The sequence below is a fragment of the Tyto alba genome, unplaced genomic scaffold, assembly GCF_018691265.1.
Source record: "Tyto alba isolate M040663 unplaced genomic scaffold, T.alba_DEE_v4.0 Super-Scaffold_14, whole genome shotgun sequence".
Classification (NCBI taxonomy): Eukaryota; Metazoa; Chordata; class Aves; order Strigiformes; family Tytonidae; genus Tyto; species Tyto alba.
In genome coordinates this window covers 51622451-51649874 of record NW_024881276.1, presented here as the reverse complement: position 1 = coordinate 51649874, position 27424 = coordinate 51622451, and the positions used below count along the sequence as shown (strand labels likewise).

The window sequence follows — 27424 nt, the reverse complement described above, 5'->3', positions numbered from 1 at the left end:
TCCTGCTCACACACAGGGGATTCATCCATTGATCACTGATATAAGAAAGACAGTGTTTATTCCAATTAGTTCTTTAAATAGCTCTGTTTGCCTCTTCATTTCAACTGTGATATTAACCTCTTAGCTTTTAATTTGTCAGTGGGAGACATGCTAGCATGCAGAAGATGCTGGTTTTGGCACTTCTGGCATTGTAACTTTTCTTTCTGCTTCACATTTTACATATGCCTTTTTCTCTGTCCCCACTCCTTTCTGGATGGATCAGATGTCCTGGGAATCTGAAGACAAAGATTTTATTCCCAGCTGTCACAGTGCCTGCTGAGTGACAATATTTAATGGTGGAGGTGCACAGAAAGGATGCAACCAGGCCCTGTGCTGCCTGTCCAGACTATGTAATATCTAGTGTGGAAATGCCATTTACTCTCCTGAAAGTGAGCACCGAGTGCCTGATCCAGGCCAGTCCTAATATGGCCAGCGTTTCTACCTCTTCTCAGCACAAGAGGAACACTGCTGCAGAGGAGACACCTCCTTCTCTCCTTTCTACAGCCTCCTGCCCGAGTCCTGCCTGGCAGCCCCGCGGCAGATCCCGGCGGTGATGGCTGTGCCAGCAAAGGAAACGAGGCCACACAACAGGACGAATCCCTCAGGTGCCAGCAGGCTGCCGGGCACAGTTTTGGTCTGCGCCAGCCAGCACCCCCCTGACCATGTGCAGATCTGTTTTGAAGAAGAGTCGGTTCCCAGGAGGATGGATAGACAGACAGACAGAGGAGTGCCTCACTCACAGGGAAGAGAGGTTCCCTGGCATGGCTGTGAGCTGTGCCATGCACTCAAAGAACAGGCTTTATTAGTCTTTATCGGCATAAATGCAGCTCGGTGTCTGATATGGGGCATTTTCCTATAACAAGTAGAAGACCTGACATTTAATGCTTTAGTCAGTGAAATGTTTTATTGGGTGGAAAATGATTGAAATAATTGTGTGATACTTCCCTACCAAAACTTTTTTTTTTTTTATTTTGTAAGTAGATCAGAAAGGGTTAAAGTTTAGCAGTTGGCAAGTAGTTAATGGTTTATCCATCACAAGGTTATGAATGTATAATTCCATTTTATAGCAGAGCAGACAATTAGAACCACAACATGCCTTCACTCCAGTGGGACAGAATATTGGTTGGAATTACCTGTTGTGTAGTGACTGTGACCCTTTGGGCACTGTGTATTTGGCAGCTCGTCCTCAGGTTTAAAACAGGTAAGAAATACAATTCTACCCCATTTGAGCTCTTTGGGTTCTTTTTCCTTTTCTTCAGTATTTAAACGTTAATGCTGATATACATGATTACATCCATACAGTACACTTTTTAGGTGGAAACATTTTTCTTCTTACACTGATGTTTAAAGAAGGACCTCAAACTTTGCATTCTACTGTAAAACAGAATAGGATGTCAAACAATCTCTGGGGTATTTTCCTTGCAACACATTTACACTGTAGGTGATTCATCTGATAGAGCTTTGAGAAATGTCTTGACATTTTCTTGCACTTCCAGTAGAAATCTGATTTATTTTTCAAAAGACAAAAAGAAACCTCTAGCTAGTCTAGTAAATTATGTTTTAAAGAGGTAATATTTAGCTTTACATAAGTTTATATGTTTGCATGCAAGTAGGCAAAACATGTTGTAAAGCACTTGTTCATGTTTTCTGTACAACTTGCATTATAGAAAAATTTGTTGAAAGAATATTGGATATATTGGTTTTCATATTTTATACCTGAAAATCAAGTCAACGCACCCTTGTAAGACGCTCTCGTGTGCAAACTTCAAGCAGAAAACTGGTCAGTATTTCCTTACAGTAAAGTACTCACTATACTGACATGATATAGAATTATGCATGGACCTATATTCAAAATTCATAGAAAGAATCAGATACTCTCGGTTGTTTGTTCATCAGGGAGTCAGATACAACTGGAGACCAAGAAGCTTAGGGAAACATCTATATGAGGATACATTATGTTTTATGTACTTCAAGAGATTTATCAGATGTTTGTAGGGAGTGAACATACCCAAGTCCAAGAAATGGAACATAAGTAAACAGCAATTATCAAACATATGCCACTAATAATCTACCTTTGCTAACATAAGTATATGCCCAGCGCTTGCTTTGGCTTGATAAAGCTAAGCCCAGATGAGATGGGAGTTAGCCCTCAGTGCCACTTGGCAGTACCTCTGCTCATGCCTAGGATGTACACAGCTGCAGGCAAATGAGCTGCTAGGAACTGGATTTAACCTGCAGCTACTTCAGGGATGGAGAATACCTCCATGCCCATCTGATGCATTGCTCGTTGTGCCTAGTGGTAGTGTTTCTTCTTCATTCAAATTTTAACTGCAAGTATTAGCATTAACAGTTCCCATGATGCTTGATTAAAAAAACTCCAACAGTTCACGATGACATAGTATTATGCAAAAGTCTTTAGTTTTAGTTTAAAAATATATACAGTCAAAATCACTGCGATTCTTAAGATGATTAATGTCTGCAAAACCTAAAAGCCAAAGACAAATAAAAAGAAGATGTTTTCTGAATCTTAAAGTAAAACCAGAAGATCCTCATGATTTTAAACCAATGCCACGATTACTGGAGCCTGATGAGTTTTACTGCATGTGGGACAGAAGCGACTGCATTAGTGATCTCAAGAATTCGTACTTGTGAAAGACACAGATTTCCCTCTGAAAAAAACCCACCAACTGCTTTACAATAGTACATGAGACCATGAACAGTAGGCTAAGAAAGGTTACCAGGAAGCAATAAATAGAGCCACAGTTTTGACTAGCATTAACAGATCCCACGAACGTCATGCTGTTACTACAGAGGGACTCTCTGGGGGACGGCAAAGGTAAGGCCGATGCTGTTTGCCAGCACCTGCTCTTTGCTGCACGGGCTGCGTGCCAGCTGTGTCTGCACCTCCAGGGGTAAACACCACACTTTTTACCCCACTTTTCTGTTTTACTGCTTTCGAAGGAATGTCAGCCCCATCTTCCTTTCCACCTTTCTCTTTCCTTACACTCCTTTTGCAGCCGCTCCCTCCCTGGTTTTGGAATCCTCTCTGTCTACGCTCAGACTACCCTGCTGTGTCACCTTCTGCCTGGCTGCTCCGGGCACGCGTTCACCAAGCGAGACAGAGGTTGGAGCTGTGCCGCTGGTTCCCCAGGATTTTCTGAGTTCCCAGGCTCCCAATCCGGAGCAAGCGGCCGAGCCCCGGTGCCACTCCTCTGCCACGTCGCCCCACGTGCCACACACGTGTGCCTGGCAGGTCGGCCAGCACCGCTGGGCAACGGGGCAACAGCTCCCCCAGATGCAGCCATCCTCTGCAGCTGCTGAGCGCGGGCCACCCCCGTCTCCACTGCTGAGGGAGTTTTCCTTTCCTTTCTGTAAGATTTCCAACGGAGAGGCAATGTGTTTTGAACAGCTGATGGCTAGCGGAGACATTACCTAGCGACACATAGATGTTATTCGCCTATCGTCACAGACATCTGGCTGTAGTGTAGCTGAGACAGCCTGAAACACAAATGCTAAATAGCAACAACATGAGCAAAAGCCGAGCGATGAGTGCCAAGAACAGAATTACCCCCACCACGTGGCAGATCCCCTATAGTTTACAATAGTCTTCCAGTTATATGAATCCCATTAAAGAGTAAGAAGTTAGGCAATCTCTTTAGTTCAGTGAAAACATTAGAAATATACAATAGCACATGTGTTCCTAGCAGCACTCTTTACTTTTGAATTTTCTGGCTTTAGTCTATTTGTCAGTGTCTCAAAATGCTGGCACTAGAATGTCAGATCAAATAGCAGTCCTCAGCTCCAGGTTTCTGCATTATTTCAAGGCATACGCTGCACTCAGTGCACAGGTGCACAATTTCTGCCATGAACCTTATGGGAAGGGATTTCGACTCCATCCTTCACTTGTGGACCAGGTGAGACGGATTGTGAGGAAGCTGTGGTTGCGGAGATTCCTCAGGTCTTGGATCCCTCTTTCAGCGCCTGAGGTCCACCAACCCCTTCCCTGTTGCAAATTCTGCTGCAGAACACTGCTTAGACATTCAAAATTTTCCAATCTCTTTTTTTTAAGAAACCTCAACATTTTCAGAGTTTGCCAAATACTGCAAATGCCATGATCTATTCAGAAATTTCTAAGATCTGCAATTTCTCTGCTATTGCTTATACTGTGCTTTTTTGTTTCATGAATCTGTGGCAGCCTGTCCAATGACTACTTTGAACAAAATTCACTCTTTCTGCCAAAAGACAGAATAAAATTCGGTGTCCATCCTGGAGTGCGGATAGAGGCTATGGCTGAGATTGGGGCATGGGTTTTATCTTCTTTATCCTATAATGTCTGTCTTAGCGCAGAATATCTCTGTCTGATTCTTGGATGTGTGACTATCCATGTCCTTGTTACCACTCCCTCAGCACTGGGAATGCATGGCCCTGTTTTGTCTTCTTGTTCCTGTGAAATACTGCAGTAGTAATTTGGGCTTTTTGCAGGTCCAACAGCTCAAGCTTTTGTCAGCCTGGAGGTCCACACCATCACTCTTGCTTGTCCAGTAGTTGCACAAAACTGTTTCCACCTACATCGCTGTGGGAATGAATAATCATGTCTGAAAGCTTTGACCCCACATTCATGCCATTGTTTTTTAGGGGCAAGGAGGGACAAGTGCAAGACTGTGGCTCACATATATTTTTTAGTTGAAGCCTCAAATAGATCATGTTTGTTACTTTCCTCCACCAAATTAGATAGATATGTGTTTTTACATGCATATTAATGAAAATATTTATATCTGGATTCTTTATTTACACAGACACTACAGAATCTGTGGAACCTCCGTGCTTCTGCCTCAATGGTGGCATCTGTTGGGATGGAGCCTGCATCTGCCCAGAGGAGTGGGTGGGATCTCTCTGTGAGATAGGTCAGTATAAGCCAGGCAGCATGCATCTGGCATAGTTTCTGGGAACCACTCTGCTCTGGGATGCCCCTGATCTTCTCTGCCCCCCACCCCACCCCCCCCCCCCGAACCTGCTCAGTGGGGTTGGATTTGCAAGCAATGATGTGGCTCTTCTTGCTAGGTGATGCCATTTACTTCATCCACTTCTGTCTCTCTCTCAAACGAGTAATATACCTGGGGAAGACATTATAGGTTTCAACTGTCTGTGGCCTGTTTCTAGCCAATTTGGCCTTTGTTTGAATTCCTCTGTTTGAAGATCACAGTGACTTGAAAATCTGATTCAGATCCCAGTGGCCTATATGGCTGTGTCTGGATCTGCCGGTGTTTAAGGGACACCGTCCAGCTCAGTGCCCCGCAGGACAGCGCCTGCCCTCAGCTCCTGCTGCTGCTGGCACCGGTATTGGATGAGTCCAATTTCCTACGCCTGGCATAGCACTGGCCTGGCTGACTCCCGTTTTGGTCCTCCCCTGCCGCAGCACAGCATCTCAGCACTGCTGCCACTGCAGCCGGTGCCCCCCGCCGATGCTGGGAGGGTGCTGGCTCACCCACTCGCGGTACCTCCGGAGCTGGTAAGGTCCCCAGCTCAGGCTTTCCAAGCCAACAACCCACACTGTGGCCAGTGTGACACGTGGATACATCATCATGTGTCAGCTGTGCCTTTGTTAAATGAACTCACGTGTTTGGTCAGAAGGATGTCGAAAGATCTGCAGCTTATCCAGGAAAATATTCTTGGCGAAAACTTCTAGGTTGATGGAAATCTCGGATCTCCCATGTCATTTCTGTTATGACAGGATGGGTAGCACATCCAACAGACAATGACAGATTGGATGGGTTCATGATGGATTGGAACATTTGGGCAAAATGTTTCAGAGAAGTTGGCTTAAATAAAATAATCATGGCTGGGATTTCAGCATTGGAAACGAACCATTATGACGACTCTGTAATTCCCTATGTTCACTCCTCTGGTATTCTGTATTTGATTTGCTGCGAATTGCCTTCAAGAATATATTTTAATAACTAGGTATTAAAATAAATGTTGTAAGAATGTTTGGACAGGCATCATTAACTTGAAATAATAACAAACATTATTGCATTTATAAAATCTGAATTTTATTCTGTATTCCTGAGGAACGGTTATATTGTCCAGTTGTCTGTTGTTCCACCTTCTTGGCAACTAACTTTCTGACCAGTTTCACTAAATTCACTAGATGGTTACAAGTCTTAAAGGTCTCGAGATCCTATGAGTTTTGCACATATCACTAATTGCGTACAGAAGACCAACCCTGTAAATACCTCACTGAGAAAACAGGGAGGACAATTATGCTGGCAGTGAGGAGGTGGGACCCACATGGCCAGTCAAACCAGTCTAGCCACTTCTAAACTACCCATTACATTTGTCTCCTCTGCACCAGCCAACAACATAAAGATGTATATTTTATGTATTGGGAATCTAAACATATATGTAGGACACAAAGGTGGGGTTGGCTGAGGCATGATGTGGCATTGAGTGTGGGAACATAGTGCTAAAGGTGTTGGGGAAGCTGGAAGGAAGTGCAGTCAGGTGTTGGGGATAAAGAGGAGGTGATCTGGTTTACTGCCAGCAGGAGAGAGCAGGGTATATAGGGTATAAAACTTTGCAAACCAATTACTTTTTTTTCCAATGGTGATAGAAAATTTCCACTTGGCTCATAGTTAATTCCTTTTTTGTACATTCTGTCACAGTAACGTTCCTTCTCAGATCATGACAAAGGGCCTGGTTTTCTTCCTACCTGAGGTTTGCTTGTTGTTTGTTTGTTTATTTTTTTAAATCTGGAGCAATTCTACTGAAGTCAGAATATTTTCAATAATTTGAGACTTGCATCAGTGGGGGAAAAAGCACCAAACAATTTTATTTCACATGGACTCTCTTTTGTAAGTCCGTAACCAAGTAGTACATACATATCTAGATATGTATATAAACCAGCCCAAAACACTTTCAGATCAAGGCTTGAATAACTAGAAAGAGAAAAAAATAAAGCTTGAATAGGTACTCATGTATGAATGCATATGTATTCATGCATGAATGTAGCAACTTACTCCTAGCTTTCATCTGTCAAAAGGAAGGCAGGATCACCACAAAAGTATTCAAATTCATGGGTCTGGACAGAATTAATTCAAGACTGTTGAAAGAACTGGCTGATGTCACTGTGGGGCTGCTATCTGTCACCCGTGGTGATCAAGGGAGACCACAGAGAACTGAAAAAAAGGCCAACGTTGTGCCCACTTTTAAGGAAGTCAAGAAGGAGGACTGGGGGAACCATAAGCCAGTGGGGCTTACATCAGGCCCTAGAAGTATTATGGAGCATGTCCTCTAGGAGTCTATTTCCATGCATGTGAAAGACAAGAAGATAATCAGGATCAGCATGTATTTGTAAAGGGCAGATCATGTCTCACCAACCTGACTGCCTTCTGTATGAAATAACTGGCTATGCAGACAACAGAAGAGCAACAGATGTAATATACCTTGATTTTAGAGATGCCTTTGACACTGTTTCCCTCAACATTCTTGTTTGGTAGGGGAAGATGTATGGGTTGGGTGAACGTGAGCTGGGTTGAAAATTAACTCAGCAGCCAAGCTCAAAGGGTAGCGATCAGTGATTTGATTGGAATATTGTAAAAGTAGAGTAACCTGCTGGGCAATATTAGGGCCAGTATCATTTAATGCCTTCATCAAAGACCTGAATGACAACACAGATCTGCAGACAATACTAAACTTGGGGCAGGGCAGAGGTATTGTTGGCACAGCTAATGGCAGAGCTTCAATGCAGAAAAACCTTGAGAAACCTGAGGATCATGCCAACAGAAACCTCACAGTGTCCACCAAGGGCAAGTGCCGATCTCTGTGCCAGGGACACTGGTGCAGACCAGGAACTGACTGGCTGAGGAGCAGCCCTGCTGGAAAGTACCTGGGAATGATGGTGGCTGCCAAGTTCCATAGGAGCATGTGTTCATTGCAAACAAGGCAGAGCAGCTGTGCTATGTGGAGGGAGACAGCTTGACCAACACTATTATGCTTCCCTTCCTGGAACTAGTGAGGCTCCACTGGGAAGTGTGTGCTCAGTTTTGTCACCTGCACCCCAGGCTAAGAAGACTTGGAGAAGCTGGAGAGGGTCCAGCAGGATGCGGTGAGGATGGTGAGGGGCCTAAGGCAGGTGGCCTATGGGGAGCATTTGAGGGAGCTGGGCTTGTTCAGTGTGGTACAGGGGAGGCTGAGGGCAGAGCTAACAGCAGCCTCCAGCTAACTGAGAGTTGCAAAGGCCATGGAATCTGAACTCCTCGGTAGCACCAGAAGGTAAAGCAAGGGGCAGCAGTCATTAATTGTAGTCTGAGAGGTTGAGGTTGAGCATGAAGAGAAATGTTTTCATTAGGAAGGTAGCATGTCAGTGGAACGTTTTCCAGTGAGCACGTGGAACCTCTGTTTGGACTAGATGACCTCCAGAGGTTCCTGTCACCTCACATTTTTGAGACACCTTGCCCTGCTAATAACCTCCTGGCAAGCAAGGTTCAGGTATGGTGCTATAAGGCAAACCTAATCTTTGCAGATTCATGAGTCCTTATTTGTTCATAACCATTTCTATGAAAGGAAAGTACTGTGTCATGGGAAACTGAGACTGTATAGAAATCAAGACCCTCAGAAAGTTATGTGACTTGTCAAGGAAGTTTGTGCCAGAACACGCAGAGCACTCCAGCTGTCCTGAACCCCCTGAGGACCCTGACCATGAGTGTGCTGCTTTGACTCAGTCCTGCTAATGGGACATAGTCAGTTGAAATATGGTCTGAATTAACAAAAGTTAGCAAAAACAGGATATTGCAAGCTCTAAGACCAAGCAAAACTTTTCTTCCTGTGTGCTGCAGTATTTTTTCCAAGTGTCTGCAGCACTGCAAGGTGAATTTCTGTTAAGTTACAGTGGTATGGTATGACATGAGAATGCAACAGGTTGCCGTTCTGGGTCTGGCCCTGGGTCCACTGAGCTCATCACCCTGCCTTTAGGTGTGGCCAGTACCAGACGCTTGGACGAGGTGTGGGGTTTGGGGTGGCCACCCCATCCCGTTGGGGCAGCCACTTCCCGCGCCAGAAGCTGCATCCGACCCGTCATGGTTCAGAGTCACCAAAGGACTGGTCTCCATTAATATCCAAACCCCATTTGGAGTAACTGTGTATTTTTACCCCTTGCTGTACTCTGTGGCATTAGGTTACCAAATCTGATTTCTGTCTGAGCAAGAAGACTCTGGAAGTGAAGCTTTATAATCTTTACACATTTTCTAGGACCTAGGTAGTGAAAATAGGGGAGATGGCAAAAAGTATGGGCTTTTAGTGTTTCAGTGACTTCATAAATATCACATGTAGCCGCTCAGTAGCTTGGGTTTAGACAAGATTTACCCAATTACTTTTATTTCCTTTAGGGCAAAAGGTTCAATGAGCTTCTATTGTCTCAGTAGAATTTTATTTTTGAAAATTGGTCCTTGTATTAAAATACTTGATCTGGTTATATGGGTTTGTTTTTTTTCTCCTTCTGTGCAGTTAATTTCTGTGAAGCCAACAGTTGCACAGTGAACGTTTCTGAAAGCATTATACAAACTCTTACTTTTGAACGGATTATAGTGGGTAAATATGGCAACTCCAAAGAAAAATGCGAACCTGATACTGTGAATGGTATGTATTCCTTTCCTTTCACTTCCACTTCCCAAAAGTAAATGTAAGGTCTGTGAAAGATGTTGGATTATTAGACCAGATGAGGGGTCAGTGTTTGGAGCCAGAGGAGCATAGCTCAGGCATCAGGAAGGCAAACCTTTCCACACAGCTTTCTACCCCGAATGCAGAGAATTTAAGGTACGCACACCAAGTTGTATCCGTGCCTGTCTGGGACTGGGCTAAGAGCCAGTTAATAGCTGCTCCTGACCAGCCTTTTGATATAAAAATAATCTATTCATAACCTACCATTTAGCATTTGGATTCAGGATGCTTTCCATCAGCTGTGGTTCCATGAACAGCTTTTGGAGACCTTATAGAGGAGTAAGTGTTGCATGGCTGCTCCACATGCCCTTTGCATTTCTTTCACAACATACAAACCAGGTTTTTCAGGATGCGATAAAAAGTATTTCTCATAGCGCACTGCTGACACCTATGCCTCCCATTTAAGAGATGTGCTTCTGCAGCTCTAGAGTAACTAAACCTATCTGAATTTGGCATGAATAACATCAGCCACTCTGACAAGATTGTGTATAAAACGCATGTTCTAAAATTAACAACTAGTTCAATAACTGATGGTCACTTGTAACACTGAAAGACAAATATTTTACATGCAGACAGAAAATAACACTGGGTAAGGTGTCACAACCACAGTGCAGTTTTAATTCCTAATGAGGTCATGTGCATGTGAGTGAGTGCTTCTGTACTAAATGCCTGTCTTTCTGCTTTAACAAAATTACAGGTAACATTTCAATAGCAATCCGGATGTGCTTCAGAGAAGGGAGAACTCCTACTTTAGAAGCCCCAAAAATTCTGAATTGTAATGAAAATCTGAACTCCCTAGTTTCACAGGTAATCTTAAGGTACTATTTAAACAGTGTCTGAGATTCTGAATTATCCCAATTAAAAAAAAAAAAAAAAAAAAGGTGATAAGAAATTGAGGCAGGAAATATATATGTTACATTTCTTCAGACTTTGTAGAAAGCAAGATCAATGACCAAAGCCTTGTTCAGTGGCATTCTTGTCATGTGCCTGCTTTGCAAATGGCCTGAATTTCCAGTGGTGACTGTTTTATTTTGCCTGGTTTTCCCTGAACACAGCATCCCTTTTCATATTTCTTAACTGGCCTGCAATTTCCTCAGTCAGGTTCCCCGTTCACTGCAAACACCTCTGAATGGAGATGATTCCAATGCAGGTTATCAAATTGGTGAGAAAGTGGAAGCTATTTGGAGAAGACTGGCATGAGGGAATGAAGTGATGCTGACACTGACATGTCAGGAAGGATTAAGAGCGAAGCCTTTCCATTTGGTCCCGTGATCAGATGAACATGGACAAAACACTTTTGTCGCTCAAGAATTCAAACTCTCTTGTATAAATGACAAACTCTTCCTGATAAAATCCATAAACCCCTAAGCCTTGCTTCAAGGCTTAGCACTGCCATATCTATAAAACATGAAGAGCTAAACATGACTAAGCACATTACAGACAGTGATTGTTTCTCTTCTGATTCCGCCCTTTGTTTCCTCACCACTAGTCCCAACTGGGGGGGGGAAAAAAAACAAAAACAAAAAACAGCTACAGTACCTTTAAATGAGAGAAGTCCCTTTCATCATGCATTTTTCTTGACTATTGTACCTTCAACACAACACTTCACCTGCCTGGATCCTTTGATGGGAAATTCTTGAGCTCAATTTTTTCAGTACATAGCCTTCACTAAATGGTTCAAATGTCAAATCTTCTCTAAAGTAATAGATGATATTAGTAGTAGCTAGTTTGAATGTTAATAAACAAGTAAATAAAGCTGATAAGAGACAACATAAGATTGCAAAATAAGGTTATTCTGCTAACATTAACATTAGTAACGTGGGGTTTTGTTAGGAGCTGTGATGTCGTGCTGCCATCTAGTGAGGCCAGGGCAGGTCGGGCTGCAAGGGGAGCGCTAGGAAATGGGAGGTGCTCGTGCCGGTGGCACAGAGCCCAGGTGTAAACGGATTTTACTCCTTTTAAATACAAATATTTACGTTGAATACAACGTCATGTAAAAGTCAGAAGCAATAAAAGTGAAAGGAGGCGGTCACAATGTACTGTTTGTTCACGGTATGTATGCAGATGTTTTCACGTCTATAAATGCAAATTTCCTTCCTCCCTGTGCAACACATTCACCTTTCTTACCTAACATTCCAAACGTTATAAGCCCTTCAAAGCTGCATGACTGAATTAATCTTGATTTTGATAGCTTCCCAACATAAACAATTTGAGAACAATTCGGTTATTGAAGCTATTCATTTAAGATATTCATCAATTGGATTAGAATACACTCGATACACTATTTAGTTGGTCTCCATAGTCCACAAAGGAAATTCTTCTGATGATTAGCAGATTTTCCATCTCTTTAAGTCTTACTGCTACCTAGCTATACCTTCCTATAACATACAGCTAATGTCTCATCTTGTTTTTTTGTTTAGACTCCTAAGATACTATAGGTATTTATGCACTATCCATTAAGTGCTAACTGACTCAAACTGGACCCAACCAGTGCTTCTAGCAATTCTTATTAGTATGTTCAGTACAAGAATATTTTCTTTTGTTTTTTCTGCATTTATTCCAAACTGACACTATATACAAGGTACAGAAGTGGGGATAATGTTCTCGGTGCAGGTTATGAGCACTGTGTTGATAAGCACAATTATTCCAGATTACATTTCTCAAGTTCCTCTGATAGATTTTCAAAAAATCCTGTTCTGGTTATTTAAGGAATAATGAAAGGTGTACAAAAGTCTATAGACTCAAGCTCAGTGACCTCAAGAGAAAGGGGAGGTCCTGCTGCTGTCTACAGCTTCTTCACAGCAAGGTGAGGAGCACAATGGGGCCAGGCTCTTCTTCAAGGTGCACAGTTTTAGGATGAGCGGCAATGGACACAAGCAGCAACATGGGAAATTCCAATTCAAGAAAAGAAATTTTCTCCCCTTGACACTGACCAAACACAAAAGGTTTCTGTGGGAGGCTGTGGATTTTCAAAGTGAGCCCCTGAGCAGACTGGTCTCAGCCAGCCCTGCTGGGCTGGGGGACCTCCAGGGCTCCCTTCTGACCCGAGCTTCTCTGTGAGTCCATGAAATCATCCCCTAAGGAGAATTTACAAACACCACACGCGTGACATGAACAGAAACAATTTAGACCACCAATTACTTGTATATTTTGATTTTATGTAAGAATGTTATAAAAGTGGTGACTCTTTTTACTTTTCTGATTTTCTTTCTGTTGAATGGCATTTTCCTAACAGGTTGAAACTGCAGACTCCAGAAATGTTTCAGCTATTGCTAGTAACACTCAAATCCTCACCTCCATGCCAGACCAGCTGACCACACAGAACATCTCTGATGCTGCAAAAATTGCAGTGCAGATTCTGAAAAAGCCAAATGTTTCAGAAGACTCTCAGGTGAGATTTATTATAATTAAAATAAGACATTTTTGCTTAATATTTGGGATATCAGTTCTGCACCCCCTGTACCAGCAGAAGGAACACTCTCCTTCCTCTTAACTCCACATACTACACTCTTACATAACACCACAACCAAATGAATTCATTTTGCCATTTAGCAGAGTTATTTAAGTGGCCTTGAGCACACACTTGTGGAATCACTGCTGGGTCTGTTCTCAGAGCTGCGTGTAAATTTGTTTCTTATCAGCTGTTTAGACTTGCATATATCTGAGGTTCTAATAGGAGCATCATTAGATGTTTAAATTAATCATTTAATCCCTAATGTCCTAATTAGTAAAAGTGTGGTATTTATGAATGCATGGGCGCAAAGCTTGTGTTCTTGTGAATGGCATGCTGTACTTTGTTTATTCTGTTGTGTGCACCTTAAAGCAATGCTTAATTAAGTGTCCTTACTTTGCCCATCCACTATGTGGCACGTGGAGTGATTTATTTCAATTCCATCTGAATATTGCCCTTTTTTTCTGCTTGTCTCAGGTATCTGTGGTAGTAATGGCTACAGTAAGTCAACTCTTGGATGCCAACGAAACAGAACTCAATCACAATAATCTTGTCAATGTTACAACAAGGTAACTTTAGCTTTTGCCATTTTTTTTTTTAATATGGTAAACTGCATTTTCCCTTCTGTTTCGGAATGAAAGTGGTTCATGGATGAGCCAAAACACTGTTAGTGTTCAACTCCAATATACAATTAAATTGATTCGGTAGATTTATACCAACAGAAACAATTTTGCCTGGATTATTCTGCTTTGGAGAAAGGATGAGGACAGGGAATGAGGAGCAGTTCCTGTTGGAGAACCAACAGAGAGGAAGCTCAGAAACCGAACCTTTAGTCTTATATTAACAAATAATGGTAACTTTTATCCTACTCATTATTTCAATACAGCCTCACAAAAACAATGGAGGAGTTTTCTCTGACTGGGAACATCTCACAGCCCAATGTTGCAATCCAGTCTGCTCCACTGAAATTAAGCTCCTCTACGATTCTGTTTTCAGCTCAGAGAGGTAAGTCTGTGTGTGTTGTTGGATTTACCTGGACAAGGTGGTATGTATCATAAATACTAATGCATCCACTGCTATTTTTTTCAGAAACAGCACTGGGATATTATCAGTCAACAAAACTAGAAATACAGGAAAATGTCCCCGGACTTATTGGTGACCTCAGTACTGAAGTTCAGATACTGTTCAACATTATAAATAACAGTAAGTTCTTCCTCCTACTGAAAACTGCATCTGGGAAAATTTTGAATGAATATTCACTAACAATCTCCTTTGGAAAAATAAAAACAAACAAACCCTTAGCCAATATAGACAATTACATGTTGTTTTTTATGTATTCTGATGCCATACGGTGGTACAAGAAATGCACATCAAATGAGCTGGATAGTCTTATTTCTAGATTAATATATATGTACATGTACTGGCCAGAATGCTTTTGGTGTTTGGGATTTTATAATTTATTTTGCTTTCTAAAATTGAGAATGTAATGAATCTTTCACCATACCTCTACAGACAGCAAGATCAAGAGCTAGTACATACGTACCTTGCCTGAAACCCAAAGACATCAATTGTTTCAAGAAAAATTACTACAGTCAATTGTCAGCCAGGACATACACATACTCATGCCTACATACTGAGATAGTCTTTAATGACACAGTTACATGGGATTTTTCCCGATGTCCATTACTTACACTCTGCAGTGTTTGGAATATAAATTGGAGTTGCCCAGGAAAAAACAAAACAAAACAAAACAAAACCAAAACAAAATAAAAAAAAACACCAAACAAACAAAACAAAAAAAAAAAAAAAAAGAAAACCAAACCAAACCAAAACACAAAAAAGCTTATAGTTCCTCTGCTTCACTTACTGTAGAGGCTGGTGGATGTTGGGGAACTGAGCTTTGAATCTGTGCATTTCTATGACATGCTAAAAATCAGAAGAATTTCAGACTGGGCACCTGAAACCAGCAGACTTCTTGGTCCCTCTGTACAGCAGCCATAACACTAAGACATCACAGCACAAAAGTATAATGAAGGTGAAGTTTGTGGAGCACTTAGACATGATAATAGTGAACACTGTCTGTATTCAAGCCCACAGGGAAATGAACAATTCAGTCCTCTCGCCAGGGGTAGAAAAGACTTGAAGACATAAATCAGGTAGCCCCACACACCCAGTAATGACAATAAAAAACCCACTGAATAGTGCATGAACTGATCGCTGTCCTTTCTCTTTATTGTTTCAGACAACAATACTGTGGAAAAACAGTGTAATCATGTAATTAAAGCCTTTATCATAATGGCTGTATATCCTAACACTTCCCTCAAGACAGCTATATTGAATGAACAGCTTGCCTTAAAAAAAAAAAAAAAGTCTTCAATATTAAATGCACAATTGTGACATTTTGTAGATATAAAGTTACATTAGTCTCTCTTGATGATCAAATCAGTTTCTCTTGATCTTAAATAAAAGCACAAAATCAAGAACAAAATATATAAATATATATATATTTATATAAACCAGGATTTTTGCTTCCTCACTTAAGAAACATTTGAGACTAGTGATTTAAATCACTTAGATGAAATCTCTCTAATTTGTTAGAAGAGTACAAAAGAAACAGTCCAAAAGTTGGATCTGAAGGCAAAAGTCCAGCCAACTTATTTTATCCCCTGACTTCCTACTGACTGTAAATGTTCCCAGTGTTATTATTTCTTATTTAGTGTTATTAAAAGCCTGATCATTTGGAATACGTGTATATGTTGTGATTTAGGATATTATTTTCTTCATTACCAGTATTTTTCCCCAGAAATTACATTAAGAGAAGGGTAATAATTATTTTCACACCCCACCACAGAAAAAATTGAAGATGACTCTCTTGAGATTCATGGGAAGAGAAGTTCTTCTCTATTTCTTAAATGGATTCTAAATAAATATCTAAACAAAAATCTGCTGTAAATACTGGATGTGTGAAACAGCATAGTGTAGGCTTCTTCAAAAGCACCAGTTTCTCTGATATCTGCTATCCATACCTACTTTTCTGTTTGCCTTGCAAAGGTTTATCAGACAATGGAAGAGTTGGCTTTGTCCTGTATCAAAATGACAAATTATTTCAGTCACGGATTTATCAGCGTCACAGTAGTTTCTCTAAACAAATTGTCTCTGGCAACATTGATGGTGGAAGAACCAGCAGTGTCGAAATAGCCTTCAATCCCAAGGTAAGCCTCCGTAAGAAATGCCATGTTCAGTTTGAACCAGGGGCTGCCTTTGCCCTACTACCTGTCTTCAGGATTTAGGGAAATGGACTCAAGCAGAGAGGGGTTTTTTGGCATACTGCCTTGATTTCTGACAATAAGCAGTTGAGAGAGTTTGAGGAATGTATAGGTGACATAAGTGAAGGGTATTTGGATAATGTGGCATACAAAACATTTTTAAACTTTCGTATTTAACATCTGACGTTACTGACTTGGTACTGCTAGACTAAGACATTTGCAAGCAAAACTGTATTCCATAAAAAGTTATAGGTATAGCAGAATGGATTTGCCCTTGGCTAGATTAGTCCTAAATCAAGAGTGAGAAAATCCAGGTCCCTGGAAGACAATTTTTCTTTCCAGAACACTAACAAAATTTTTGAAAACAAGAAAACATCAACATGACTGGCATAGCCCAATACACCTACCAATGTGGGGAGTGTTCATTTTTCATACTATCTTTTAAGTTCTGCTTCCAGTTAATATCACTGTGTGTTTTGTTTTGAATGCCTCCCCCAGGAACTGATTCCAGATGTTACTGCTTTCTTGCAGGAAACTCTATGTGAGTGTCCATTTGCCCAAATAACTGAATTTTTAGATAATACATACTTACGTTTAACATGTTTTCTCCAGAAAACAGTAGTTGGCTGCTTCTTACAATATTTAACAAAAGTTTTAAGCTCAAGTACATGAATATGGTAGATCACTAACCATTATCATGGATCCATATGGTCAAGTGATCTGGAAAACACGTGGTACTTCTAAGGAAATCACTGAAACAAACTTATAACTGATTTTTTGCTCTTATTTTTCTACCTCATTTTTAATTAAACCACCTAGTACTGTGAATAGTTGCTTTTGCTACTTATTTGCACTTCAAGCTGCTCGTTGCTTATTAAAAAGCAGTTCTAATTGCAGTACCCTGCAGAAGTATGTTGTCAAAAAGTGACTGCACACAGTTTGACATGTGGCTGCATGAGCACTGCTGTGCTGCGGGAGGGGAGGGGACAGGATGGTTCACAGCACTTATCATTATTTGCTTCCTGTAAGAGTGTGGATTCAGCTCCAGCTCGCAGTAATTTAATGCTACTAGTATCTGAAATCTTGGCTTACACAGAATTCATCTGACAGTTATTTAATGCCCAGTCAACGTGCATCTGAACCATGATTACCTGAATAATCCACAGAAACATGTAATTTCATTGGCAATCTTGACTGAAAAAGGCACACAAAGGAAGTTCAAAATGCCAGATTATGTTGTTATTGATATCATTCATAAGGTTTACTGGAAACCTCATAAATCCCTTAGTAGCTCTCAGCTCCCCTTTCAGAGGATAATTGTCAGTGCATGCTGTTTGCTGGTGCATATCTATTTATGTTTCTGTAGCCATTTTTTCTCCTTGCAATCCCCATCCATAGTACAACACATCCAAACTGCAGCTGCGTGATCATGCCTGTGTCTTTTGGGACTATACTGTCAACGACTGGAGCACCGCCGGCTGTGCAAAAGGAAGAGACCAGTTCTTGAGATGCAGGTGTAATCACACTACTAATTTTGCTGTCCTGATGGTAGGGCGTTGTCCTTTCTTGAATGGGAAGAGTTTGTTTTTTTTTTTTTTTTCATTTGTTTGGTGGTTTTCAACTGTAAGACCAGTATGCCAATGTCAGGGCATAGGCGCGCTGAGCTAGAGGGCACAGGAGTTTAAGATGTCTCCTTGTACTTGTTTCTGATCTTTGGCAGAGCTGACAAATTGGGACATGCGAGTCCCCAGGCTGGCGGAAAGTCAAAAATGTATTGGTGAGTCCTGGCTCCCTCAGGCACAAACTGTGGCTGTGCCCCTGTCCCCGTGCACATCAGCAGCAGGGAAGGGCCAGCACAGTTCATGCCCTTGCTCAGCTGTGGTAGCCACCTGCTCTGCACCTCCATTGCTGCAGCTGGCTGTTAAATGAGCGTATGTCTAAACCCAAAAGTGCCCCATGACGAACAGCAGAGTAGCCTGGGATCTGGGCTAGCTGTGGCACTGCCTTGTGCTGGGTAAATAACTGAAGGTATTTAGCATTAACTACTTCCTTTGCTTATATGTTTATAAAAAGCAATCACTCTGTAAATATTAAGCCTGCTACCATTAAGTTTTATATACTGCCCTCTTCTACTAACAAGAATATTTAGGAATCACTGTCCATCGCTGACATTTGTTATTCTTTCAGTATTTGTTTGAGCTTCTCAAAACAAAACACTCCCTGGGTAAAATCACATATCCGTGGTCACTGATTTCAGCAGCGCCAGGATTAGTTTCTTTTTACTCTGTCTTCATAGAACAGCATTTCCGTATTTGTAATATTTACTTGTTTCTGTATTTCCCTTTACCTTATGCATGTCCTTATTGCACAAAATGACTACATTCTAGAGAAGATTCCCATCTGTTTATCCAGAGACAACAGTATTTTCTGTTTCACTGAATAAGTTCACATTTACTTGCTTCTTTATTGTCACTATACAAAGACTGGTTTTGATTTGCAGATCTTCATACCATCTTACCTTAGACTTTATCTTCAGAAGCCAAAATTCAGAATGCACATCAGTACAAAAGCTTAAAGCTACTTTTTCCAGTCTACGTCACCTTGCATTTTTCTATGATTAATTTAATCTGTTATTTTGTTAAATATTTGATTGACATTGGTCGGTCTCTTTTGGAGTTTTTCACAAGCTTCTCTAGTTTTGAGGTCCAAAATAATTTTGTGTGATCTGAAAATTTTGGCAGTGGCTAGCAACAGTCATAACTTTACTAAAACATTTTTGTTTGTATGTACAAATAGAAACACAAATTTTAGAAAGAAATGTATCACTTCTTATAACCGATACAATTTGTTTTCTAGGCCTTTCAGATCAAATATAAATATGCAAAGCCTTTGGAGTATATTTCTTACCTTGGTGTTGGACTGTCCATGGCTGGTCTGGTCATTACCATTTTGTTTCAAATATTCACTAGGTAAGACTGAAGATGTAAAACTGCAAGTATTTTATGCCAAGTGACAATATTTTGCTTTGTATATGGTTTGAGGAAAACAAAGAGAGTAGGCGGTTTAGAACATATCGCAATATTATTGATCAGCAAGTAATATTTTTTAAAAAGAGCTAATCATGTAGCATAGCTTCAGAAGTAAGCATGGCTTACTGGTTAAAGTGAAGACATGAGATGTCTCAGACATGTCATTCACCTAGATGAAACTTTAACCTTTCTGTTAATGTTAATCTTTTAATGTGAGGATGTATATAGATGATTATTATTCAGTAAATCCTCCTAAAAATGTGAGCTTTGAAGAGAAATGATATAACGGAGTATGGAAGAGCCCAGTATGGTAAAAGGCCAAGCCTTACATAGGAAACACTGGGCATGGCTGCTGACAAGAAAAATCTTTCCATCGCTTTGACAGGGCAGCTCACCAGCTCTAAAATAACGCGGCAGGCAGCATACACTGCTGAGGATCAAGTCAAAGGTTGATCCTTTTACCATGTGCTCCCATCACCATGTCTAAGCCCCGGGTCATGTCCCAGACTGCTATTTGTCCCACCTACATGGGGTAAGAGCAGTCTGCCATTCCTGTTGCATTTCATGTCCCCCGCTGCCTCGCTGCCGTCTGTTACTGTTCTGGTCCTGCAAATGACAGCACAGACCCAGCGCTGTGTTATTGCTACACTGGTCCATGCTACATGTGAAGGTGTTTAGTTCATTACTCTCACTTAATACTAGGCTTTAAAAATGTGTAACAGTATTCCACCACCAGCATGACATCCTTTATATTTTCCTGTATGCCCTGTACCCCGGTATTACAATGTCTTTCTTCTAGCCAGTTACCAATATGCCTGTTGTGCTGGTGTCTTCAGTTAAGGCTAGTCATTTCAGCCCACTGTCTTATCGCTTAGACTTTAGGTATTCATGTAGAAGCATACATGTTATTCCTCAGGTTCTCCTCTTGCTATCCTACTTAAATGCTACTCTGCTTTCTGTTGCCCATTTGATAGTTTCTATACTCTCTTGCCTTCTGTTTACAAAATGTCTGTAGAAAACAGATGATTTCAAAGCACCATGATTATACAGCAATGTAGGCTACGTACTCTGTGTGTGCTACAGTTTTATTGTAAGTGACTTAATACAATTGCAGCAAACTTCCTTGATGGATGTGCCCATGATTAATGGTGTCATGTGATTCCCCCTTGAACAAAGAGCAAAGTCATGCCAACATCGTAGGTGAATGCATGTTTCTCATCCTGCTTGCACTAATGTAGATTTGGAGCAGTTCCATCAAGGTCAATATATTTAAGAGTGTCAGAGTTTTCAGACTCTGCCTTTTAAATGCATTTATAAGACAGCATTTGGAAGTGGAGGTTTACTATTCCCTTGGACCTTGAACAGTGTTTAGAAATACTTAGGATATTTCATCTCTTAGCACTAAAGAAAAGGATTCTAAAAAGAGCAGAGTGGAAAAAAGAAAATGTATCCCAACTGCTGTTGGAAAAGGCCCTGTTCTAAAAGTTGCTGGGTATTCTCTGTTCTAGTTGAAATTAGAAAAAAATGATGGATTGAATAAATTATCTGAGAGCGATGATGGCGTAGAATTCTGCAAACAAGTTATTGCTTTGTTTTCTCTCTGTATTAAAGATTGCACATGCTAGCTTGCTTTTTGTATCAGTGGAAATGTGGAAATATTTCACGATTTTTCTTATTTTGCTCTACTTTTTTCTCCTAAATTTATTCCTAACAATAGGAAAACTAGAAAGTCATCTGTAACGTGGGTGCTGGTGAGTCTCTGTTTTGCTATGCTCATTTTTAACATCATCTTCATCTCTGGAATTGAAAACCAAAATGCCAAGAATCACATCAGCAATACCACCAGCTATTACCAGCAACACCTTCCTTATGACACCGCCAGTAATACCTTACTCACATCTGACATGGTAGATCCTCCTGCAGACTCCTGGTGTACGGCTGTGGCTGTCCTACTGCACTATTTTTTGTTGGCGACATTTATGTGGACAGCACTCAATGCTGCACAGCTGTACTTACTGCTGCTTAGAGCCATGAAGCCCCTGCCTGGACACTTCCCTGTAACCATGTCAGTGATTGGATGGGGTAAGATTTAAGGTTGTATATATGGCAACTGCTACCAAAGTATCGGTACATGGTACATTCAGGGAGAGTTGTAAAGATAGGAGATCAGTAAAGAGCAATTATAATCAGTGTCTCTCTGGTTTAGCACAACATGATTTAATAAATAATCTCCTGTTACTGCTCACACTACCAGCTTAAACTGAGCTTGTTTTCATTGTCCTGATAAGGCACTGAAACTGATAGCTCGTTCACTCGCACAGCAACACAGGTCTGCTGTGTGCAGGAGAAATTTTCACAGTAATCAAGGCATTCAAACAATCTGTTTCTGTCAACTAAGTACAAAATCTTTCAGATACGGTGATTGCGTATATGGACTCAAATTCTTCATTTTGATATCTCTTGAGATTCCTCATGACCTCAGACAGAGATTTGCATGCATCCAAAAGCAAGGAGTGACTGACATTATTTGTTACATGTTTTTTACTAATAAAGAAAGAGCACATTCTTAAGTCAGTACAGCAGTTAGCAGCAACGCTGCAATCTGAAAGGGAAATACTTGGCAGACTGAAGAATGCAGACTGATGCCCACTAGGAAAAGTAAAATTCTCAGCCTTCTTCAAGAAACTCTTCTAATACAGTGTACAGGAATACAGGAACACCTGCCTTTTCCACAGTGTGTATTCAGCTTGTGTGGTGTGTTGTCTGATGGCAGTTCTAGATCCTGATTGTTTCATTACTGTGTTTTGCATTTGGGTGGAAGTAGATGCAATTCCTCTAAAACTTTTAGAATTTGGACTGCATGTGCAAGCCAGAAAATGTTCAGCAAAAGCTGTCTGGCTATGCATCACTGTGCTCCATGTAGATTTGCACAACAGCACAGCATTAGCTTCTTCACTGTGTCCTGTGACTAGCTGCACATGTCCAAAATAGCATGATTCTGACTCACTGCTTTTGAGATCTACTTTGAGAGCACAGCAAATATGTGGCAGTCTGGAAGATATCCATTAGGGCTGAAGGAGGAACAGACTTTAAGAAGCATGTTTTTTTTCCCAGATAAAAACTTGTGTGGGAGGCTCCTTCCCTTGAGACGTGCTGCTTAGCAAACAGGTAGGCAGGAGCCATGGAAGACAGGAGGTGAAGCAAAGGCAACAAGGAGGCAAGCCTATACTTGCCATGCTTTGCGGAGGGCAAAAGTTACACTCTACATCAAGCTGGTATGAAATGTAATGGTTCGTGGTGCAGAATTTTCTTAAACTACTTTCTCACTGCTGACAAGAGGGTAGTATCACACAGCTGTGATGAAGGGGTCAGCTACAGCACAGGAAGGAGTTTGCTCTGTCACCACTGGCGTTGTCTTTGGAAGCTGTGTTGAAGCTCTTTAATGGGAAAAATCAGCAAGTCATGGTCATGAGCTGTCTTCAGCAAAACAGTGCTCACAACCCTCAATCCCATCTTTTGTCTAGGCTATAGAAAACCCACTTAGCTTAGTGCAAGGCAGATGAAACAAAGCTCAAAATCTATGTATCTTAGGAGGCAAGAAGCTATTTTGTGTGGAAGGGAGGTATGCTTATGCAACTGAATAATAAATTGCTAATGTCTCTCCTATTAATTAGGAATACCTGCTGTAGTAGTTGCAATAACATTTGGAGCTACTTACCGAGAAGGAAAAGCTTTAAACTACCGACAGGAAGAATTGTAAGTTCATGTATTATTACAACACTTGTGATCTCACACCTTTTGTGATGGCTTATTATTAATAGAGTTCTAGATTTACTGTTGGTATACTATTTTGTATATCTAACTACTTAAAAGAAAACAGGGCTCTTCACTCAAGCTAAACATTCACTATAAGGAATTGCAGTTTCTCCTCACTAAGGATTTAGAGTACTGGATCCACATCTGCCTCGAATCCTCCTGCAAGAACCCCTGTGACTTTAAATGGAAGCTGTAGATGCTCTTAGCCTAGCTGAAATCCAGGACCTTCATTTAAGTGCGTAACTGCATTTCAGTACCTGAACTTAATCCTTCCATTGATTTAAAATCTTTCTGGCCAATATAACTATATCCCTATTTACCCTATGTTTTTGGTATCGGCATTCGAGTGCCCGCATACCAAAGCAGGCTATCAGGCTTACAGTGTACCTTGGTGATAGTGGATGATTCAGAACAAAAGTAGGCTTCTTTCAGAAACATAAACACAAACCCCCTTCCCCATGGTGGCCATCTTATGATACTCATTTAGGGAGTGTTGATGACTAATTTGAGATTATTTGGCAATGGAAAAAAAAGAGGTAAAGATTATTGTAGGATAACCCTGTCCTCCAGAAGTTGCTCCTGGTTTTGTTTCAACCTTTGTCCATTAGGTGTATCCTATTACTCTTTAGCTGTATTATAATATTTGCTCTGAAAATAAACTTGTATATGGTGGACAGATATCTATTTGGTTAGTTATATCGCATCTTACTATACTTCTGGATGCAGTTTGTCTGATAAATCATTTTGCATTCCTCAGAGAAAGAGAAGCATGACTGAAAGCCCTCAGTTCTCAAGGAGTGGTTGCCTTTCAGAGACAGTTGATCAAGACTTAGAAAGCCCTATGAGGTCTTTCAGGATGAAAAGTAGCATATAGTTTTGTTTTGTTTTGGTATTCTGAATAATGTGTCTAAGAAATCTTTTGAAATGACCTCTCTTTATATTAACAGTTGCTGGCTTGCAGCACTGGATCAAAATCAGAATTTCAGTGTACACAAGCCCATGTTGTGGTCATTCCTCTTGCCAGTAGCACTCATACTCCTGTTTAACATCATCATCTTCATCAAGATCAGTGTCTCTGTGATATGGAAGAAGAATGAGAATTTAATGAGGTGAGATGGCATAAGACTCCTCAAATCTTTCAGCAAATGTATTACTCAGTCTCTTGTCACCAGCTCAGACTTTCTTGTCACAAACTCAGATTTTTGTCAAAATCTTTTGTTTTAAAGAAATGTATATTTAATGCAGTCAGAAACTGAATTCCATTGTTGCAATTGGTCAGACTTTGTTCAAGTGCCTATTAGTGAATCCATTTCAGGCTTTTGCCACCTTTTTTTTTGGTTGCAGTGTCACTTGACTTCAATGAAGGCTATCACTGATCTAAAACCATGTAAGTGAGAGCAGAGACGGGTCCAGCCAAAAGAGAATTATTAATTTCTCAGCACATCTGAATGTCAGGCCACCTCTCTAGCAGCTTTGAAGCTGATTTACTTGTTTTACATCAACACTCCATGTATTGTCACATGCTGTGTGTCACAAACTCTGCAGTGTACACTGTATTATTTAAAGGGGAACGCTTTAATTTTTATTAATCCCACAGAACTGCTCTGTTCAACAAAACTTTGTAGCATTTCTTCATTCCTTTTATGTACAATTTTCTTGGTTGGAGCAAACAAAATACTTTACCTCTGACTGCCCTCAGGCTTGAGAGAAACTGGATATCCAAACTTCACTGGCAGCTTATTCTTATAGTGAAAGTTAAGCACATTTGGATTGAAAAAAAAAAAAATTCTAAAAACGCATTCGAAAAAGCTTGTAATAGCTAACGTGCTAATTTTCAATGCTTCTTGTTGTCTTGGTAAACATCACTTTTTTTTTTTGTTAAAGAAAGATACATCCAAGCTACATACTGCAAACACAGATTATTTTGATAAACTTGGTTAGATTTCTTTTTCTGGATTTCTTCTCTGAATGGTATGTCAAACAAATGAAGGGAGGTGTATGTTCTCAACTCACCTGAATAACACATCTTTGAAATATAGCCCATAATAAATAGCAAGTTTAAAGCTCAAAAAAAAAAAAAAAAAAAGATATTAAATGGTATTGAGAAAGATTTAATATTTTGTGTGTGTGTTTTTCTAGGAATAAAAAGAATTCATTTATTAAAAAGATGATTAGCACTATCTCTATAGTGGTAGTGCTCGGAATCACCTGGATGACAGGCTACCTCATGTTGATAAATCACGAAGAAACAAGTCTTGTTTTCAGCTATCTGTTCTGCATTTTGAATGCTACCCAGGTATTTAGCAATTCTGAGACTAATAATTGAGATAATGAAAACAATATGTTGGTTTTATTTGTTCTAGAGCTTGGTATAGTCTGGGGACTTCTTGGAAAGCAGTTATAGGGATTCAGAATTTTTGTTCAGAAAGGGATGCTATCCTTCTGGTCTGATACTCATAAAACTCTTCCCATTGTGCAAGTCAGTGTGGGATTTTATTACAAGGTCATCATGGAAAAGCCCTTCTTGTCTGAGTGGCTCCTCTTATACCAAATCATATATAAAATTATATTCAGAATTAATATCAGGAAAAAAACTCTGCATCAGCTGTGGGAAGAAGTCCTAGGGAAGTAACCAGAGCTTCATGGCTTGAGATCTTTCATAATGACTCTGGATAAAACCCTACAGAAAAGCGCCTGCCTCTTTTTCCCCCACAGCCCTGACGGATTCTCGGCTTTATATTCATAGAGGGCATACGAAGTACTTGGAGTAATGGACTCTTTATTAATACACCACTGAATATTTTTTACAAAACAGCTAATTGGACATATGTGAAAATCCCCTCTGTCCCCAAACATGAAGTTCTTTATTAACAGTTGGAGCTACTGAAAACTGAGGGCCTGTAACCAGTGGGGGATCAGATCTGCAAGCTCTCTGTGCAAGAAGTCTTAAAGTGATTATTAGTACACTGATAGATGGATTATACCAGTGATTTAAAATTGAAATGATGAGCAGGGAACAGAGATCCACTTATTTAAAACCATTGGACATTTTCCCTCCCCTTTTTTTTTTTTTTTTTTTTGACTCAGAATACCCCTGATGAATCATTGAAATGAGAATTTAGAACAGGTAGAGAAATTTTGAAGTCCTGCTTCCCTCTGTGTGTGCCCAATTGAAACGCAGATAGGGCACATCAGGCATATTTAATGCTTATGGCATGCTCAAGCAGGTCTTACCTTCACCCTGTCTATCAGAAGGTAATAACACGATCCTAAGACGTGCTAGCTAATCCATTACAATGTGCAAATGAGGAGACCATTGTTGCAAATTCATAATCAGAGGGAATAATTTTCCTATTGAAAGTACTTCGTGTATTTCAAGGTATTAATGTAACTGTTAATCTATTGACTAATCTTTTCTGGTTTTCTCAGCAAAATATTAACTCCGCACTTTCATTTACTCTACAGGGACTTCAGATTTGTATTTTGTACACTTTCAGATCACCAATCTTCAAGAAAAAAGTTTCCGAAGTGTTTCCTGTTTTCTCAGTGTCAGAGTTACCACTGTATCTGCATTCAAAAACTTACTACGTTTCAAAATCACAGCCTGCAAAACATTCACAGGAAACTTTCAGATCAACCCAGACTTTTTCAGAGAATATTTCTTTGTCTACCTTCCCTAACTAGAGTTAGAAACCTGTAAATATGTGAAATACAATCCTGCATTCTTCACTGTTTGTTTTCTGTAGATCTCATAGGTGTCTTGAATGACAGACATACTACTCCAACTGCAGGTAGTTCAAAATAGATCATAAGCCAAGGCCACCAGGAGTCAAAAGCAGGACCATACGCTAGCAAGCCCGTGCAACTGTTAGGCAGCAATGCACTGCTACATCCTCTTGATATTACTTGTACTGCATGTCACTGAGGAAGGTCTTTGAAAGGAATTGAGGTTATTATAGCTTTATATTACAGTACTGCGGGAATACAATGGAAAATTGGCAACGAGGATTGTAAACATGCTCAAGTCACTTGCAGCTGGGGTGTGAAAAAACACGTATATCATACTAATTGTTGTTTAGCTTTGTGTGCTTGACTGTGTTTAGATAACA

At 40.4% G+C, this 27424-nt stretch overlaps 1 protein-coding gene across 1 annotated transcript; it reads left to right on the top strand.

Annotated features, from left to right (window-relative positions):
• The first annotated feature begins 1131 nt into the window (after nucleotides 1–1131).
• ADGRG7 (adhesion G protein-coupled receptor G7) lies at nucleotides 1132–26999 on the top strand. The gene is made up of 16 exons (XM_009971807.3): nucleotides 1132–1240; nucleotides 4836–4943; nucleotides 9541–9672; nucleotides 10451–10560; nucleotides 12989–13144; nucleotides 13682–13773; nucleotides 14091–14209; nucleotides 14294–14407; nucleotides 16256–16416; nucleotides 17869–18018; nucleotides 19327–19439; nucleotides 21217–21581; nucleotides 23174–23255; nucleotides 24263–24424; nucleotides 25455–25611; nucleotides 26781–26999. The coding sequence occupies exons 1-16, from the start codon at nucleotides 1132–1134 to the stop codon at nucleotides 26997–26999; spliced, it is 2349 nt and encodes a 782-aa protein (XP_009970109.3).
• The last annotated feature ends 425 nt before the right edge of the window (nucleotides 27000–27424 follow it).

Bases quoted from the DNA above. Each gene is read 5' to 3' on its own strand.
- ADGRG7 (XM_009971807.3), top strand. From the start codon at position 1,132: ATGCCTTCACTCCAGTGGGACAGAATATTGGTTGGAATTACCTGTTGT. The intron at 18,019-19,326 runs GTAGGGCGTTGT...TTTGTTTTCTAG, and splicing joins CTAATTTTGCTGTCCTGATG to GCCTTTCAGATCAAATATAA. The intron at 21,582-23,173 runs GTAAGATTTAAG...CCTATTAATTAG, and splicing joins CATGTCAGTGATTGGATGGG to GAATACCTGCTGTAGTAGTT.